Source organism: Tripterygium wilfordii, chromosome 10 (genome assembly GCF_013401445.1).
Source record: "Tripterygium wilfordii isolate XIE 37 chromosome 10, ASM1340144v1, whole genome shotgun sequence".
In the NCBI taxonomy this organism is placed as follows: domain Eukaryota; kingdom Viridiplantae; phylum Streptophyta; class Magnoliopsida; order Celastrales; family Celastraceae; genus Tripterygium; species Tripterygium wilfordii.
The window spans coordinates 9,553,403-9,573,518 of record NC_052241.1 but is presented as its reverse complement, the minus strand read 5'-3'; the positions used below and the strand labels follow the sequence as shown (position 1 = coordinate 9,573,518).

General features: G+C 37.8%; 2 protein-coding genes across 2 annotated transcripts; both read left to right on the top strand.

Annotated features, from left to right (window-relative positions):
• The first annotated feature begins 6,063 nt into the window (after positions 1-6,063).
• On the top strand, positions 6,064-10,065 carry LOC120007366 (subtilisin-like protease SBT5.3). The gene is made up of 13 exons (XM_038857561.1): positions 6,064-6,144; positions 6,316-6,379; positions 6,974-7,157; positions 7,249-7,349; positions 7,507-7,674; positions 7,755-7,893; positions 8,053-8,146; positions 8,232-8,430; positions 8,581-9,115; positions 9,400-9,545; positions 9,709-9,764; positions 9,824-9,876; positions 9,969-10,065. The coding sequence occupies exons 1-13, from the start codon at positions 6,064-6,066 to the stop codon at positions 10,063-10,065; spliced, it is 1,917 nt and encodes a 638-aa protein (XP_038713489.1).
• Positions 10,066-16,341: 6,276 nt separating this feature from the next.
• LOC120007365 lies at positions 16,342-19,845 on the top strand. The gene is made up of 5 exons (XM_038857560.1): positions 16,342-16,693; positions 16,829-18,010; positions 18,068-18,828; positions 18,961-19,308; positions 19,417-19,845. The coding sequence occupies exons 1-5, from the start codon at positions 16,342-16,344 to the stop codon at positions 19,843-19,845; spliced, it is 3,072 nt and encodes a 1,023-aa protein (XP_038713488.1).
• The last annotated feature ends 271 nt before the right edge of the window (positions 19,846-20,116 follow it).

Below are 20,116 nucleotides of genomic sequence, written 5' to 3'. Positions count from 1 at the left end.
CAAGTTGGATTCTCGACAAGAAAGAGTTTTTTAAATAGAAGCAAGTTAGATGAAAAAGTTACAACAAGGGGATTCGTATGTTCTAAACATGGTGTCCGTTTAGAAGATAAACGCAGGGTTCATAGCAGCCATAGAGATGAGACAAGAACAAATTGTCATGCAAGGCTACTTGTTCGATTGAAACGAGAAAGTGGTAAGTATGTAGTATATGATTTTGTCGCTGAACATAATCATCAACTTCACCTTCCACAAACCACATATATGATGAGATCGCAGAGAAAAATTTCTGAAGTTCAAGCTTGTGCCATTGATTTAGTACGTAGTGCTGGAATAAAGCCTAAGGACGCACATGAGTTGATGAGTAGAGAGGCTGGTGGCAGGGATAGCCTTGGATACATTGCAAGTGATCATAAAACTTATCTCAGAACAAGAAGAGAGAAAGCTATGAAGTATGGGGAAGCTGGTTGCATTTTAAGGTACTTTCAAAATGAACAAATTAAAAATCCTTCATTTCATTATGTGGCTTAAAGGAAATAATGCATATATGTATGTGACACAATGAAGTGAATAACACTTGACATTTTTTTCATATCGCGGACTTGTGACGAACAAGTTTGCTAACAAGATTAAACCTCGAATTACCCACAAATGTTTAGCGTTGATACTCAAATCATGAACAGTCCCACACCAAATTATCAAAGTTTGGTACCTTGATTTTGTTATGGTATGTTGAGGATTAGCTAGGGGCAATTCAACAACAATATTATTAGCAGGGGCAGAACTAGTTTAGGCCTAGAGTGGCTCAAGCCCATCCTCAAATTTGGGCAAAAATTTGGAAGTACACTACTAAATATCTAGGGAAAAATTTCAAGCCGGTACTTTTAAAAAGACTTTTGGATATCTAGATTCACTCAAAAACATATGGACACATAAGTACCTATAAAGAAGATGATTGTGAAGGTGCGATGGTGGTGGAGATGGAGGTAAACGTGGCAATGGTGGAGATGGAGGGTAGATGTCTTAGATCTAGGTATTTTTTAGATTTATGTAGTTGTTAATTTTTTTAGATTTATGTCTTAGATACTTATGTGGAAAAAAATGTACTTATATGGCAAAATATTTTTTCTGACCTAAGTGTCCAACTTTCATAAAGTGGGCACTAATATGTTATTTTTCGAATATCCAAACCCCAAAATAAGTCCACTTTATAATGTGAAATAAATTATACATCTTTCTAAAAATACATGTATTTCTCCTCACTAGCCACTTAAAATTTTAAATATTTTCTTTAAACATTATACATATATATATATATATATATATATAGAATGTATATATTACAAAAAAAAATACTTATATTTTTCTAATAAATATACAGAGTACCATGTAGGGTTAATTTATAAATTATAATTATTAATTGATACACACTCATACAACAAAATAATTATTGATTGACATACATACATGATGATAGATGATTTCTAATTAATGAAAAATTGTCTAGAACAATTTAAATGATTTTTCTGTTATCTTGAATATTTTATGTTTTAATTGTGATGTGTAATTTATTAGAAACCTATATGGCTAACATTAAAAGGGTTTGAAATGCAATGAATAAATTATATATACTTGCCTTTTTAACAGCTGATGGGTACATGTGGACATAGTTATCTGATTGTGCTAAGTTGGATTGTAAGAATGTGACCAAGGAAAGGCACAAAAAATACAAGGCAACATTGTGAGAGGCCATTATTGAAGGGATATAATATTGTATGTTGGAAGAGAGGAGACAAAGAGTACAACTCCCACTCTTGGGGAAAGAACTAAGAGAGTTTGAGACCGGGACAAGGCTAGAGACAAGCAGAGGGATGGAGTAGGGGAAGACAAGTTGGTGACTGTAGGCACATTCAACTATCCCTATAAAAAGGAGAAAGAAAAAACTCAAATATACTCATAAAAGGAAAAAGGAAAAATTCGAGAAAGGCAAAAATCAATCTATACCTTGGTCTATGACCTTTTCAAAAGAAAAAAATAAAAAAAGTGAGCAAATGCGCATGAATAGAATTTTAACGCATTGTTTCTTATAAGGTCTCGTTTGGTTCGCGAAATTAAAAGTGGAGATGAAAATGAAAAGATGATGCTTGAAAATAGTTGGATCACACTATCATATTACTTTTTTGGTATTATTGGTTTCCTTTGCCGTGTTTGATTAGAGTAAAAAATTACAATGAAATAATGCTTAGATTATTGAAATATCATTTTTATCATATATAGTTTAAAATAAATATCTCCATATACCAGACGCTCGCTAATGAGTAGCGCATCTTCATAATTGTAACCCTCCCACGGCATATAAGCTACTAATACGTTTTTACCCAAAGTGAGTTCGCCACCATCTCCAAAAATTTGTCCCTTTTTAATGCACTTATCCCGCTGAATCTAAAAACAAAAAGGATATTGTCAAAATTATGTATTTTTCAAAAGGGCATTATATTTATTTAATTAAAATGGCATATATTTTCCATAAAATTGTTGATTAACTAGTACAGAAATTTACAGTGACATCATGTAAATATATTATATTTGTGTGTGTGTGTTTGATGCTTTGAATGGTGGGCCATGCACTTGTAAAATTGTAAAATAGAGATGGGCCAGTAAATGGTATAGATGAATTGAGTATGGAATGGGCTAGAAGCAAGTGAACTTCCCATGACAAACGGGCTTGTAGCAATCATATGGCTGGACATGACTGTAATTAACAAGTTAGGACAAATCAGAAAAATAGAACTATAAAGAAAAAAAAAATGAAAATATATCTATAAAAGGAAAAACGAAAATTCAAATATACCTAGGAAAAGAAACAAATTCAATGAACTAATTCTAATACCTGATGGAGTCGAATTCATATCTTCTATTTGATTCTTTGAATTGAGATAGGAACTTCTTGTTAAAGAACTATGTTATCTCAGAGAACGTCATTGTCGTAAATGGAGATAGGATTCTCGATCCCAAGATAGGTTTCTTGGGTCCGAGGAAAGCCTTAATTGATACGTGGTGCTTGTATAACTAAAATGAGGTAAATTCTCCCGAGATATACTTGTATGAGATGATATTTTGCTCATCTCGGCAATGCTGCGTATCTACCTTTAGTTGGTGGTCTAAAAGTGGTATCATCAGATAGATATGCTTTCTATTGCAACCAAGACTTTGAGAGGAATACACCTAACAATATGTATACATACATAATTTCTCAATGATACAAAAGTTCCATAATGAATCAAGATTGGTGAGCATGCATGTACCTCTTTGGTTGCCTTCAATTTTCTCCCAAGTAAGGCCGGCCAACCTTTGCAGTACCAAGTCTTGGCTTGTACTTTTAAGCAGGAAGGTTAAATTTTTTGGTAATGAAAGTTGTTAATATATCACATCGCAAGATGTGAGCATATAGTACCCATTTATAAGGGCTAGCTCCCACTCTATTAATAAAGCCTTTTCTTAGGCTTAAGGGAATGGGATGGCAACGTTACAACAATGTCATTTTGTTGGGCTGAACATGTGGGTAAGGATTTTGGTTGGACCCCACGTTGATGTCCTTTATGTGAATTCTTTAAATTTTGTTGTATATGTATCACGTGACCGGACAACCCAAAACAAACAATATTACAATATTGTTGGTATGAATGAGATGGGAACGCTACAACAATGTCATTTTGTTGGGTTGGACATGTAGGCATGGACTTTGGTTGGTCCCCACGTTGACGCCCTGAATTCTTTATAATAAGTTAGTTTATTTAATTGTTGGGTGTGAGAAAACTAATTATGTGAATGTGAATTTAATGTTCAAATATTAAATAAAACATAAAATAAAATAAAAAATACAAATAAACTATTTAGGGTGTGATTACTAAAAAGGGGTGAGGATACCGTCTCCCTTCAAAAATACCATTGATCCTGACAGAAAAACTAAAAAGTAATGGTGGATCGTGGATGGTGGTGGAATTATCTAGGCAAATTAAAATAGTCACTAGCATTGAAGTATAGGAAAGATCATACCACCTCTCTTTAATAAAAAATATAATAAAACAACAACAAAGTTATAAATGAATCCAGCTTTAAACCTATAATTAGGCACGAATAAAGTTTATCAGGAAAATGAAAAGCATTTGAAACAATGCTGCTTATGAGATAGGTTTAAAGTTTATCGCAATGTCTTGTCTTGTAATTTTTAGCAAGGTCTAACCACAAGTGGAGCCTTCATGATCCAAGAACTTTCTTGCATATCATCAGTGTCCATATGAACTGGCAAAACAACACTCGGTCACCAACAAAGCCTTTTTTTTCATAATCGAAAATGACATCATATAAATTAATTTGTCATTTCAACATTCACTATGAGCCTAAACTTATGCCATCAGAGTTGCAAACACATAATAAATTTGACACATGAAGATAGGATAAGTTGAATGAAAACTCAACACATGACCACATGGATATTGACGGTACTCCCTCGTTGTACTCAGGAATTATAAAGTGATATGGATCCTAGCGCTGGTATCACAGCTATTTCAACTACTGAGTTGTACGCATAAGATTTTATGTGCATCATGTGAGACATGTAGAGCTCATAAATTCACTTAAATCCTATACTTCAAATTATAAAATAACTAGGATACTAATTGCTGATATCTTTTTATCATTTTTGAGAATTACAATGTTGTGGTTAACCACTGAGAGATGGTTCCATTGGTAATCAACTGGGATAGGTGCAATTGCGTCCAAGATTCGATTCCAACCCGAAGCGTATTTCTTGGTGGCCACCTAGCCTGTATGTGGGCTTCGGCCCGCCTGCGTGTATATGCAAGTGGATCTTTGCGCACTAGGTATCGGCCCAGGGCTTACCTTGTTGACAGGTGAGAAACTTCCATACGCATGAGCCTCTTAGTCTGAGATTTACGCTCTCTCAATTGTCCGAAGAGTATTTTTAGTTAGGTGGTTCATCGATTATCGAAAAAAGAGGTTGTGATTTTGTTTTGCTTGGAATTTAACATGTTTGCTAAAAACGGGGACTGCTTTTGTAGCATCAAGATGTTTGATATACGCGTACCGGCGGTACCCGCTCACTCCGCGTATATGCTGTATTTTCACTTCTACATCTTTCCACGTCTTTTTAATCCCCATGAATCATGGTCAAGCATTCTTTGTGCAAAACTATATATTTCATTAAAAAAATTCATATATTAATTTTTTATTCAGTAAATAATTTAACCTTTTGTATTAAAGTATTTTTATTTTAGTATGTCCTGTAGTAAATCATTTTTACTAAATGATTAATCTCCGGTAAAAAGATAAATAGGGGAAGGCAAGACAAACACGTTTTTATTTTCATTTTCTTGGAGTGCAATTTTTTTTTATAAAATTTAATAAGTAAAAAGATAATTTTTTGTGTGGATACACGACGTACGGAGCCGACGTGGTCCAGGATGTAGAGAATCACAGAATCTATTGTCTAAACTCTGAATAGTTGTTATGCCGCGTGGAGAATGGTTACTTGGTTACGCACCTACTCTGCTGTAGATAAACTACACTAGAGTGCACTTCAACTTGGGTGGCAAAAATCGGTTTTGGGTCAGTTTTACATGTCCACGAAATATTTATGTTTAGAACATTATGCGGATTGAATTTCGAACATACTTAATTAACCAAATATTGATTGATTTGAATCCGAATAAGTATACAAGACAATAATCTAATTCGGGTTAGAGTTCAGATAAATAAATCGGATAAAATTTCTGTTTTTGAACCTTGACATGATTTTAAACAGGCTAAAATTTTATATTTGAACACATATTTCGGACATATAAGTTATGTCCAAATTTGGTTTAATCCGAGTGGGGCAAATTGACCATCCCTAGAGTCCACTATAGCCCCATTGATGAATCCAAATATATATTTTTTGTCTGAACAAAAATCAAATTCAACATAGAAAATGTATCATAATTTTAGACCGTTAGATAAAAACCCAAGATATTGTATACATTATTATGTGAGGTTTGTTGTCGAGATATGATGGAGGGCGTCCTGAGGTCTGATTCACTAGTTTATAAGGAGAGAGCTTTCGATCTTTTACAAGAAATGAGTATTTGGGTAAGTTTGTAAGTTTTGTCTTTTTTTTCCTAAATTTTTTGAAGTTATCCTTATTGGAATACAAATTTTAGTTTTTGTCCTCATTGTGTAAAAGCCCATTACATTACATGCATGAGATATGAAGTCAAGGTATATTAAACATAATACCATGTATTTGGTCAACTTCGTTAGATTTTCTTACGCAAAAGCATTGAGGAATATTACGTTAAAAATCGGTGCATTATATGGAAGCCTAGTTAGTTTAGGTTTGTTTTTATTTTTAAGGTTGCTTCTGGTGCAGTCCCCATAACGCAGTTAAGGAATAATGCACATCTGGGGAACACTAACAATCATTTTCAAAGAGTTCTTAGACAAGACGGCTCCATCTAAATCACATTATGCTAAAACTAGTTTAGGTTTGTTGTTATTTTAAAGGTTGGTTGTGGTGCAATTCTCAATGAAATTAAGGAATTCATACCTGGGAAACACTTAACAATCATTTTAAAAAGTTCTTAGCCAAGAAGTCCTTCCATATAAATCACCATTGCCTTATTGGTTTAGTCATTAGCGATGAACACTTTCTATCAGTTTTAAGAATTCTGTGTATTTGTGTGCTAAAAGAAAACAAAAGATAGCAGATATCAACATGTATCTCAAGCTCTCTCTCTCTCTATATATATAAGCACCATACAGCTTAATTACTTCACTTGAACCTATAACCACGATATATGTTCAAAGGTTAGCTTCCCTTAGTCACATATATTCCGACATACATTACCTCCCTGATCTTATCAATATATAATGGCTCCTCAACATCATTTTCCCTTGTATTTTTTGTGTCTTTCCTTAGTCACCATATCACATTTCATATTAGCACAATCAGGGAACAAAATCATCAACATGGAACCATCCACTGTCAAAATGGTTTACATTGTGTATTTGGGGTCACACATGCATGGTAAACAGCCAACATCTATGGATGTTGACAATGCCAAGAATTCTCATTTTGAGTTGCTGGGCCTCTCCTTGAAAAGGTAGTAGATATCTTTCCAAAAGATCACCCTTATGTTTCAACTAGCGTACTTGTGAAGATTAATTGACTTGTTTGTTGTATTTTGATGGCAGTAACACAAAGAAAGCCAAAGATGCCATTTTCTACCACTATACCAGAAACATAAATGGCTTTGCTGCTATGCTTCACGAGGAAGAAGCAATAGAGATTCAGAGTACGAACTTATGCTTCAATTTAATGTTAACTCTATCTATCAATTTCCTCTTCATCTCTTCTCTTCCTCTTTTGTTATTCTTTCATGTTTTTGTCTGAGTTGATGAAAGTTTTCGTGGTCCATATGTTCTCCTAATTTTATAATTTGATCAATGCAGAACATCCAGACGTTATCTCGGTTTTCCAGAGCAACGAAAGAAAATTGCAAACGACCCGGTCATGGGGTTTCCTTGGACTAGAGACGAAAAGTGGAGAAGTTCCAAGGAGCTCAGTTTGGAACAAGTCAAGGTTTGGCGAAGATGTCATCATCGCAAATCTTGATAGTGGTAAGTTTTATAATCGAAGTATCTGTTTCCAATGAAATATATTGTGCAGGGGAGAACATCATTTTTCCCGCAAATTTTAGGTGTTTGGCCACAGCGAGCGAGCTTCCGTGATGAAGGATATGGACCAGTGCCGCTGAGATGGAAAGGTCGCTGTGAGGAGGACAAGACAGATAATCCAATCCAATGCAATAAGTACTCTCATATTCATTTGCTGCAAATGTTCTATATATATGACACAACTTTATAAAAGACATATTGATATCAATTGTTTGTGATAGCTAATGTTTTTATGTCAGTTACTATGTCAGTTACTTGGCTTCTTTACATTTTCGGAACTTATCAAATTCTCAAAACTTGATTGATTGTGTTAATAAACAGATATCCAAACCTACAATTGGAAAAAGTGCGAGCTCCTATAATGGCTGATTTCTCATCTAGGGGACCCAACATGGTTCAGCCAGCCATTCTCAAGGTTTGTTACTACTTCAATCAATATCACTCTTCAGGTTTACATACATTTCTTGTGCATGATTGACAATTGATATTTATTATTTCAGCCGGATATCACTGCACCAGGAGTCGACATACTTGCTGCTTATTCTGCATATCCAAGAGCTATATCTGGTGGAGAAGTTTTCAGGATAAGAAATGGAACTTCAGTATCATGCTCTCATGTCACTGGCATAGTGGGCCTTATTAGAGCACTCTATCCAGATTGGAGTCCAGCTGCTATCAAATCTGCTATCATGACATCTGGTATGAACATTTGTTTTACTTTTACTTTTACTTAGGTATGTCAAAAATACCTATACCCGGGCGTTTACACTCATCCCTAGTTTTACCCCTTGTCAATCACCAGATAAATCTGTTCATGATCATGCTCAAATGCTGCTTCTTTTTTTGTAGCAACAAAAAAAGACAACACCAATGCGTTTATACAGAATGAATCACAGAGAAATGCAACTCCGTTTGACTACGGGGCAGGACATGTTCATCCAAGCCGTGCTGCTGATCCAGGTCTTGTTTATGACTTGACTGCTAATGACTACCTAAACTTTCTATGTGCACATGGCTACAATCAAAGCATTATCAGGAGATTTTCTGATAGGCCTTTCACGTGTCCCACGTTCTTTAGTGTTGCAAACTTGAATTATCCATCACTAACAATTCCAGATTTGCAAGGTCGAATTACCGTATCAAGAACGGTGAAGAATGTTGGTACTCCAGGAAAATATAGTGTGATTATTAAAGAGCCAACAGGAGTGTCAGTTTATGTTAATCCAAGGACACTTCATTTCAAGGAAACAGGAGAAGAAAAGACATTCAATGTTACTCTGGAGGTCAAGGCTGATAATAATTCTTCAGACTATGCGTTCGGATACTTCACGTGGCTTGATGGCAAACATTACGTGAGAAGTATTATTGTAGTGAAGCTGAAGCTGTAGCTGTAGATTTTTTGTCGAGAATCAATGAAATAAGATTTGCTGATTCAAAGCAAGCTCCCTACGATGGCACTCTCAATGCTTGGTTTAGGGTTGGTTGATTGGTTCAAGTTATGCTTGATGTTGTTCTACTTGTTAGACGGGCAGGTGACTTGGGGTTTGGGATTGGGAATGGACAAATTTAATATATTGGCCAAATGAAATTTAATTATTTAGAAGAAGAATTAACATCTTTATTGACAATATGACTTAATTTGTTTGGGGATTGAGTAAATCATTGTAGACACTGTCCACCCATTCCACACGAGCATTTCTACAAACACCTGGTTGGCTCTCCGCTAAAGGCTGAAACCACACAGCAACGCCGAACCAAAAACCAGAATCCACGACAGTGGACAGGCACGCCAAAACAGAAAGAAATTGAGAATTGTAGTTTTTTTTTATTGAGCATGTTTTAACGTTGAACACAAGCAGCTATATATCAAGACCTTGACTACCTAATGCTATACATGATAACTAATCCTATCATAAGTTGTTGTACAAGAGTAACATGACTTGTAGATAAGAATAAGCTCCACCCTTGATCGATCAGTACGTTTGTTAAGTACTGTTTGTTCTGGTAGGAAGGATAAGCTTGATCTTGCTCTTGTTTGATTGAACTAACACTTGCCTCGAATAAGTTTCACCTGGGACAACTCATTATTCAGCAAACCAATCCGATTGTGGAGGAATATGTGAAGGACCTGCCTTATCTCTCCAAGTAGTCTTCCTTATCTCTCCATGTGACTGCCTTATCACTCCATAACAACACCTTATCACTCCCTTGATCCTTACACATTTGTTGATCATCAGACAATTGTTTGTTATTAAAAACAACAAGTCACGCATGCTTCTGGAGTCTGGAATTTCCTTGGATGACAGGCTGTATACGAATGACAACTGGTTTTGAGAGAGTAGACGCTTTTGAGATGCGACTGGTGCTTACTTCTTTCGCGTGGCCAAATGAGAAGGGAAAGAGTTGTGAGTTATGACCCCTATCCAGGTTTTCGACCCTTCTTAGTCCCACCCCATTATGGTCCCGTCCTCATTCCACCACCTTTGATAGCAGCGGTTGTATTTTGAAACCCATCGCTGACCATGGGATTTGTCACCGACTCCGGACCCCTTTTGATAGCCGCTGCCTCCCTACGCCGAATGCCCACTTGCCAGCGCACTGTCCCAGCAGCTGCAGTAGAGACTCTCGATGCTACCACCGAGACTTCTTTGGTCGAGAAATCGAATTCGGGTCACCCGGGAATCTCAAGTACCGTGATTATTATTTATCAATCAATCATCATTCTATATATATAAAACGAAGGTCTCAATTCACGATCGTTTGATTCTCCCACTATGCTTACAGCTTACCTCCTCCTTCACCTCATGTTCCTCTCATAATTATCTTCTCATCTCCTCCCCGATTCATGCACCAAAAGGAGATCAATTCATAGAATTTGCTGTGATAAAATTAAATTTAACATAGGAAAAACCAAAGAGCAAAAAAAAACCAAAAGGAGATCAATTCATATCCTCATGTGGAGTGACATAGTTTCTCTTGTGAACTACGACATGGTGTCAAGCAATGTAAGCACAACATTTAACTAATTAACTTTGGGTTTTCAGTATATTATATAATCTTGTGTATATCATTTATAGTTATTTTCATATTTGTGCAGATAATTAACGCGCAATGCGAATATTTGACAAGGAAACAAGGGAAAGTGATAGCTCCTCATCCTTTGGAAGTTAGAACAGCTTCAATTGCCATAACCAGTTCTTGCATGGCATTCCTTAAGATGAAAAGAGATGATCTCCTCCAAAAGAGTATTGTAGAGAAGCTCAAGAACAAGGTTGATCGATACAGATATTACATTTTTACCGTTCATGCTGTTGGAAACCATTTAGTTGGCAATCATTGGACAACATTCGTTCTGGACACTGAGGATGGATTATGGCTTCATTACAACTCAATTCTCCCAAGTAATAGGACATTCAGAGATCCGTACCTAAAGGAGGCAGAGATCCGTACCTAAAGGATGCAGAGATCCTACTTATATGCTAGGATACCAATGTAAGTTCTTTTGGTAAATGTTTTGGGAGTGAGATGCATGCAAATACATTGTGAACCTATCCTTTAATGGTAGTACTTAAAAATATTATGTTGGGTTTAAGTATACTATCTGATTATACAATGTAAATATTTACGTTGTGTAGTAACCGGTTTTCGTCCGGCCAAAAAATATAAAAATATAAAAAAATATAAAAACAAAACAAAAAACAAAAAACAAAAAAGATAAAGTGGTGGAAAAGTAAAAAGAGGGAAGAGAAAAAGGGAAGGAAATCGGTGGAAAAGGAGAAGAAAAGGAGAGAAAAGGTAGGGGAGAAAGAGAGAAAAAGTAGGGGGAAATTGGGGGTAAATAAAAAAGAAGAGAAGAAAAAAGAAAAAGGGTGGCATGAATAAAGGAGAGAAAAAGGGAGGGGAAGAAAAAAAAGGGGGGGTGAAGAGAGAAGCAAGAAAAAAAAAAGGGGAGGAAGGGAGAGTTGCTGGAGGTGAAGAGAAACAACAAGGAGAAGAAAAGGATTCTGTCTCTTCTAGCTTGGGATCGAAAACGTGATAATTCACACACACTTTCATCTTTAGTTCTGATTTTCGTTTTACGTGTGCTTCAATCTTTGCAAATTTCTGGACATTTATTTGCTAAACCCATGTGTTGCTCCCTGCCTCCATGCTTAAGCCGGATTCGTTTCTTTGACTCATAGCAGTGTTAATTGTGTCATACCGGACCTTGTTTCAATACCCTTGGTTCGATTTCATGATTGTGGTTTTGCAAAGCTTTAGGATATGTTCCTCCTGGTTCCATTCCAATGTGTATGATCTATAATATGTTTTGGATTTAAAGGATGTTTGTTTGTTCTTTGCTGTTGATGTCCGGTTCAAACATATTGTTTACTGTGGTAATATTTGTTTAAATACTTGATTTAGTTTGTCCGATATGCGAAGGTTGATGCCTGTAGGTAGGTTATGGGTGTTTGTAGGGTTTGAATAAAGGGATTGAATAAAAATCTGGTCTGTGCAAACATTTGCTTGTTCATATGCTCAATATGTATATCTATATGCAACTGGTGTATATGTGTTTGTATATGGATATGGGTTTATCATGTACATGTTTATATGGTGTGTATGTATATATATATGGGTTCGTTTGTGTCCATATGTTTATATATGTATATGTGTGGTGCGTGTATATATGTATATATCGTGTCTGAGTGCATATTATATACATGTATATATATATGTGGTATCTGTGTGTGTGTATATATATATATATATATATGACATGTCTGTGTGCATATGTATATGTTATATGTATGTATATGGATCTGTTTGTATATACATAATATGGTTTGTGTATGTTTATATGTGTATTTGGATTTTTAAATGTGGATTTAACTTGATATTACATTTGAGCACAATTTTGACCCATTTTTATGTTTACTTGTTGGGCTTGGGTCGAATGAACCATTTGAGCCGGAGGGCATACTTAAAAGATCTGGGCCGGATTGGAGCAATGGGTCTCAAGGGCAATATTGGGTTTTTGTACATTTGTATAAATTTCGTTTTGTACATAATTGTAAAGTGTAAGCCTTGTAATAGTGTAGTGGATGTAAAATAAAAAATGCATACATGAATATTATAGGATGCTAGAAGCATATAGACATTAAGAAATGATCTTGTGAATGATGATTGCATTAGAATGCATGCTTAGGACTTTGATTTTTCACATTATGCCATGCCTTAGACGTGTGCTAGGTCATGTTTGAATGCCACGAAAATGAATGCAACGCGTTAATCATTGGATTAATCCAAGTCATCTCACATTAATAAACACACCAAGACTAAATCATGGAACCCTTATGTTTCGTTTAAATACCAAGGATCCTTCAAGATATTGGGGTTCCATTGGCATTCATACAAAACATTTGGATTTCGTGGACCCGGAAAACAAATATGTTTTTAGGGATTAGGAGAATTTATTTACGGATTCAACGGTGAGTTTAAAGATATTTGACTCATTCAATGAGCCATAAATGGATTCTTTCTTTTCTCATAAAGAACATAATTGTGAGTAGGCTTGAATTGAACATTATTCCTTGATGGTGGGCCCTTTTGGTACATCAACCAAGTCCTCAAGAGTCCCTTCTTCCCAAATATCCAAATCCACTCCAAGTGGTATTCTATCCAATCTTTGGCCAAGCCGGGAATGGCCCCAATGATCCCGTGCAATCCCTTTTTTCAAATATCCAAACCCACTCCAAGTGGTGTTTTCTCCAATCTTTGGCCAAGCCGGAAATGGCCCCAATGATCCCGTGCACCTTGTTCTCCAAACCACTCCAAGTGGATTTTTCATTTACATTCCAGTAAGACCCATCAAAATGGGATTTTCAAAAACAATTTAGAGCCAAATAGGAAAATATTTAAAGGTAACCGTTTTCGGGAGTTGTGGGGTGCCTAACACCTTCCCCATGCTCAATAGACCCCCTTGCCCATTTTTCTCGTAGACCAGAACGGATGTCCAATTGCATCCTAAAAATCAATTGGTGGCGACTTCATTGTTTTTTCAAGCCGGTTGCTTCAGCTGGCGACTTCACTGGGGATATGGTTATTGTACCAAAGGGGTCGGGCCTTGTTGTCTTGGTGTTTTCCTATTTGGTTGATTTGTTTATTTTGTTGTACATGTTTTTTCCAACATTTTGAGGAATCTAATGTGTTTGTTCATGATTGTAGATAAAATAACAAGTTTATGGTTTCATAAAATTTGAGTGTTTGTTGAGGATATGGTATAATTCCCCCCCACACACATCACTATTCACATGCACACAAATGGCCCATAAAAACCGGGTCCTACTAGTGATTAGTGAGGGTTGATCTTTGCTTTTGATGGATTTTGTCCTCACGTAAGCAAGGAAAGACATCCTCCTGGATTGACGTCCCTTCAAGATATTGGGGGATGGGTTCCACTTCCAGATATGGGGTGTGAACTAACCTGATCCAGTGGCCTCTCGCGTAGCCGCGTTATAGTTAGATATGCCACCCATATGCACATTACATAACCCTAGATCCGGTTCGAGACCTTCAAAAATTGGTAGGAACCTGATTTTGTTAGGAACAATGGGGGATTCTCCTATCTTTAACTCTATTTATTTCCTGTACATTTAAATACCATGTACCTTTATTCCTCATTTACATGTTTATATGTACTTGATACATACCTGGGTATATACATTCATTGAACCATACATGTACATCCTTTATACATTTGTCATATATGTTAGCCTAGGTTGTGATCATGCACAAGCATAATGGCCCATACATGTCCATATATACTTGAATACTCATATATGCCCATATATACTTGTACATCTGCTAATTATCCATACTTGTCCATATATACTTAAATACTCATATATGCCCATATATACTTGTACATCTGCTAATTATCCATACTTGTCCATATGTACTTGTACATCTGTTTATTACCCATACATGTCCATATATACTTATTGATAATCACTCATACATGTTCATACACATTTTATATTTATCCTTTTCATGTCCCCATACATTCACTAGGCACATTCTTTGCAATTGGACAAGAGGATGTTTGGGGAAGCAGTGATAGGAACCAGTGACATAAGACGAGACCACCCGTGGGAAACTAGAGATGCGTTGGAGAAATTACAGGCAGAACTTGGAGATAGTTTAAAAGATGATTTATCATTGGGAATTGTTCGGAAGACACAGTTTCAAGAACAAGCACCACCTGGGTTAGCACAGTTTTGGGAGGCACAAAGTAATGAAACACGCAAGAATTTTGGGAAAATTTATGGATGTATTGGGCATTTGTTAACTGTCAAAACACCTGTAACTCTTCTTCAGGCTGTTATGCATTACTGGGACCTTGCATATCGCTGCTTTACTTTCAATACCACAGATTTGTCTCCATTATTAGAAGAATATGGTCAGTTGTTGGGATATGATCCACATGTGAACAAGGTTTATAATCCGGGGGAAGTTACTGATGGAAGGAAGATTGTTCACCGTCTTTTACAGATAGAGTATACCAGGACTCCTGGAAAAGATAAAGGTAATATTTGGGTGTTTCCAATTGATAGACTTATGGGTTTCGCTCAGAGGAGGTCTGCAACTCCAGAAGGGCGGATGGCTTTTGCTCTTGCGGTGTATGGAGCAGTGTTATTTCCCTGTGCAGGAGGATATGTGGAAAAGAATGTGATCAAATTGGTGCACCTTGTCAAGTACGGCACCAATCCAATACCTGCGATCTTATGCGAGACAATCTGATCCCTTAATCATTGTCGCATTCAAGGAGAAGGCAGTTTCCGAGGGTGTTCGCAATTATTAGGACTCTGGTTGGTGAGTCACTTGAGGTACCCAAAAAGAATTGGAGCTCCGATGAATGAGATGCTTGAAGAGAACCAGCAACAGGTGGAAGGGATCACAACTTTAAGGGAACAGAATGATTATTTTCATTCCATGCTGGAAGAGGTCCAACAAGAGCAGGCAAGTACCAAATTCAAAGTAAGGTTGATGATGAGTCGCTTGATGACCCTATCAGAATGGGCTGAGGTTTATGAACGACGTCTGCAAAAGTTGAATTCCAATCCTGTTTTGGAAATGCCAGAGTTGACGCAGATATGGGCATTTTTGAGAAATTTGAAAAGTGACTTACAGGAGCTTCAGAAGAAGTTGAATGCACTACAAGCAGGAGGCGCTGTTATGGTTGAAATTCCGGTTGTTCAAGTAGACTAAATCTTATGTTTCTTCCTGTATGCTTTGAATGAATGAAATGAATAAAAGAAGACAACCTTATTTTAATCTTGTCCAATTACAAAGAAATCTAGGAAGCACATAAACTCACAATCATGCATATGCATAGATAACAAGAATGATTAACTAATAAATGTTTCTTTCATCATTTAGGTGGCACATAAAAAAGAAAAAACACCAGTTCATTCATATCGCCGTCATCCTTATCGCACCAGATTACAGTTGCGAATTGCTAGGACAATGGAGAACGAACAGCAGAAAGAACTGATCTAGAAGCAAAGCCAGGAAATTACGGATCTGAAAGAACAAATGGCTATGTTGATTACTCAGATGTCACAGCTTATGAAAGGAAAAGCAGTTGCAGAAAGTTCGGCACAGAAAGGAGAGCCCATGTTTCAGCTTTATGACAGCACGACAATGAATTTCTCAGGAGGTGCGCCAGTAGATGGGCCAGCTCAGGATGGCGGATTTCCATTACTAGATTCCCAGCAGAAAACATATGTCATGCCCGTAGAGGTTAAGGAGGAACAAGGAAGAGATCTTACTGTAGAGGAATACAAAAAGATGGAAAAATGGATGAATTCAATTGAAGGATTTGGGCCTGTTGGTGCTTTAAGTCCACATAAGCTATGTTTGGTGAAAGATCTGATCATTCCTCTTGATTTCAAGCTTCCTGCTTTTACTCTCTTCGATGGTACTGGAATTCCTCTAGATCATCTGACCATGTATTGTCGGAGGATGCAGCCATATGTTCACGATGAGAAGATATTGATTCACTTTTTCCAGGAAAGTTTGACGGGGAGTGCAACTCGGTGGTTTACAAGCTTAGATCCGTCTTCTGTTGAGACTTGGGAGGATTTGGCTAATTTATTCCTTAAGAAGTATGAGCATAACATGGAGAAGGTCCCTACCATCTATGATCTTCAGTGTACTGTCATGAAGGAAGGAGAAAGTTTTCGGGATTGGGCCTATAGATGGAGAGACTTAGCATCCCAGACACACCCTCCGCTAGCGGAACAAGATCTAGTTAATGCATTCATTGACGCACTTCGAGAGCCTTATACTTCAAAAATTGCTGGAGGAGGGCACGCAGGTTTAGGAGAAATGATCCGAGCAGGGGAACGTATTGAGAGATGCATGCAAAGGGGAAATATTAGCATTAGTGTCCCGATGCTTGAGAAGCCAGAGTATCAGAAAGGAGGGAAGATGAAGAAAAAGGAAAACGAGGTGCATACCGTTAATTATAGTGGCAATCCCACTTATGGGTCTCCCACTTCTGATTACAGGCCGCGAAGCAATGCTCCCAGGCTGTCTAGTCCATATAACCACTACCCAAACTCAAATTCCTACCTGCCACCTCAGTATTCTTATCGACCACCACAGCAGACTTACCAACCACCTCAACAAGCTTACCGGCCACCACAGCAGACTTACCAACCACCTCAACAAGCTTACCGGCCACCACAGCAGAATTACCAGCCACCTCAGCAAGCGTACCAATCACCCCGCCAAAATTACCGAAACCTTGAAAATAATCCCAGGCCGCAAAGGCAGATAGAGCAGTTCGCTCCGATACCCATGACTTATGCCCAATGTTATGACAAGTTATTATCAAATTCAGCTATTGCACCTATCCCGGGAGGGGGACCCCAAAATCCACCTTATCCTCATTGGTACAACCCTGAGGTGACGTGTGCCTATCACGGGGAGTCGCCTGGACATTCAATTGAAAATTGTCTGGCCTTCAAGAGGATTGTGCAAAATATGGTCAATTCTGGATGGTTGAATTTTGATGGGATCAGGAAGCCCGATGTAACCACTAATCCTCTGCCGGATCATGGCAATGGAGGTACCAATGTTGTTGAGGATTCGGGTGAGTTTAGGAGGAAAATTGCGGAGGTAACTATGTCTCTGAGTTTGGTGCTGGGTGCTTTGGAAAAGGAGGGACTTATACAAAAAGAGGAGTTGGACTTGACGTTGAGATATGACGGCTATGATGAGTTAAAGACTTGTGAATTTCACAAAGGCGTTGAGGGACATTCTCTAGAGAATTGTTTTCAATTTCAAGCAAAGGTGCAGGATTTGATTGATAGCAAGAAAGTAGTATTTGGTGTGAAGCCAGGGTGCCCGAATGCAGTCAATGTTATTGGAGATGAATTCTATATAGGACCAAGGACCGGTGGTCGGGCAAAGCCAATTGTTTTGCAATACTTTTTGGAAGATCAACCATTTGTCAAAAGTCCACATCCTTCAAGGCCTGCTTACGTGAGTAATAAGGCTGTTCCGTGGGTATATGAGAAAAATGAATCTGGGGTTGCTGTGGATAATATCTCAGGGGTGAGTAGGATAACCCGAACTGGAAGGGTTTACTCTCGAGAGGAGTCAAGTGACCCAGTGATAGGAGCAGAAGCTGAAAGGAAAAGGAAGGGAAAGGATGTTGTGGGAGCGGAAGAGAATTTGAAAGATTTGAAGAAAGACCAGATTGTATGCGAAGAAGTTAAGAAAGCAGTGACTGATGGAGAAATGCAGGAGTTTCTAAAGATTGTCCGTCAAAGCGAATATATGATTGTAGACCAACTGAAAAAGACCCCAGCAAAGATTTCCATCCTGGAATTAATCATGAGTTCGGAGCCACACCGTAAAGTGTTGTTGAGAATGTTGAATCAAGCCTATGTGCCAGAAAAGATACCGACAGAATCTTTTGACGGGATCGTCGGAAATGTGCTCGCAACTCACTTGTTATCATTCACTGAAGAGGAGATTCCAGATGAAGGGATGGGCCATAACAAGGCGTTGCATATTTCTGCCATGTGTAGGGGTTTTGAAGTGGCGAGTATTTTGATTGACAACGGATCGTCGTTGAATATCCTACCAAAGGAGACTTTTGATAGGCTGCCAATTGATAAATCATATTTGAAGCAAGTACTAGTGGTGGCTAAAGCCTTCGATGGAACCAAGAAGGAGATAATGGGGGAGATCGAGGTCCCTCTGGAGATCGCAAATGTCACATTCAATGTCCCCTTTATGGTGATGGATATATCGCCTACTTATAGTTGCTTGTTAGGGAGGCCGTGGATTCATACTGCTGGTGTAGTACCGTCGTCTTTACATCATAATCTTAAATTTGCTCACGGAGGAAGAGTTTACATTGTTAAGGGCCAGTCGGAATGGATGGTGGCTAGCATTTCAAACTCACTCCATATTGATGCACCCCTGCAGGGGATTGAAAGCTCATTCCAGTCCTTTGAAATTGCTACTGCCAGTTTTGTGAGGGAAGAGCAGCTTCTGGTGCAGCCCCGTTTATCAAAAGTGGCTAGGTTCATTGGAAGAATTATGTTGAAGATGGGATTCCGACCAGGAGGAGGTTTAGGCAAAGAGGAGCAGGGGATAAAGAAGCCAATAGCTGTATTGAAACAGGCTGAGCGCTGGGGACTTGGGTATAAGCCCAGTAGAGCTGATAAGGTACAGGCCCAAGCTGAGAAGCAGGCAAGGCGAATTGCTCGTTTTGAGGGTCGAGAGCTGAATGTTCTGAAAAGGTCAATCCCCTGGTTGTATGACAGTTTCGTGTTTGGAGATTTCTTGGAAAAAGTCAATCCGCTCAATGTAGGGGCAATTCCAGGAAAATTGATCCTTAATTTCCCTGTTGATCAAGTTGAAAGGAGTCTAGCTGGGGCAAATTTTGAAAAATTGTGTGAGCAGTTGGAAGATTTTCATGTTACTGTTATAGAAGAGGATCGGAACTCTGCTGCTAAGCGTTATTACGTCGTTCCTCGGCCTCCAGGTTTTGAGCTTAACAACTGGACCAGTTTCGAATTGCCAGTCTCGATCAACTGCCATCAAGAGTAATCTCTATATGCATTATGATCTGTGGCCCAGCTCACGGCTACTAATTGGGTTTTTGTAATGAGCATGTCTTTACTTTGTCTTTTGATGAATTCGCATAGTATGGCCTTTGCATGTTCTCATGTTTCTGATGATTCTGATATGCTTATCATAAATAAAATCTTTGTTCAAAATTCTCACATCTATTCACCTTATTTCATACATCACTTCTAAAAATTCCAAATCTGACACATTCCATTTTAACAGGACTGAAATTGATGATAATAAAAAAGAT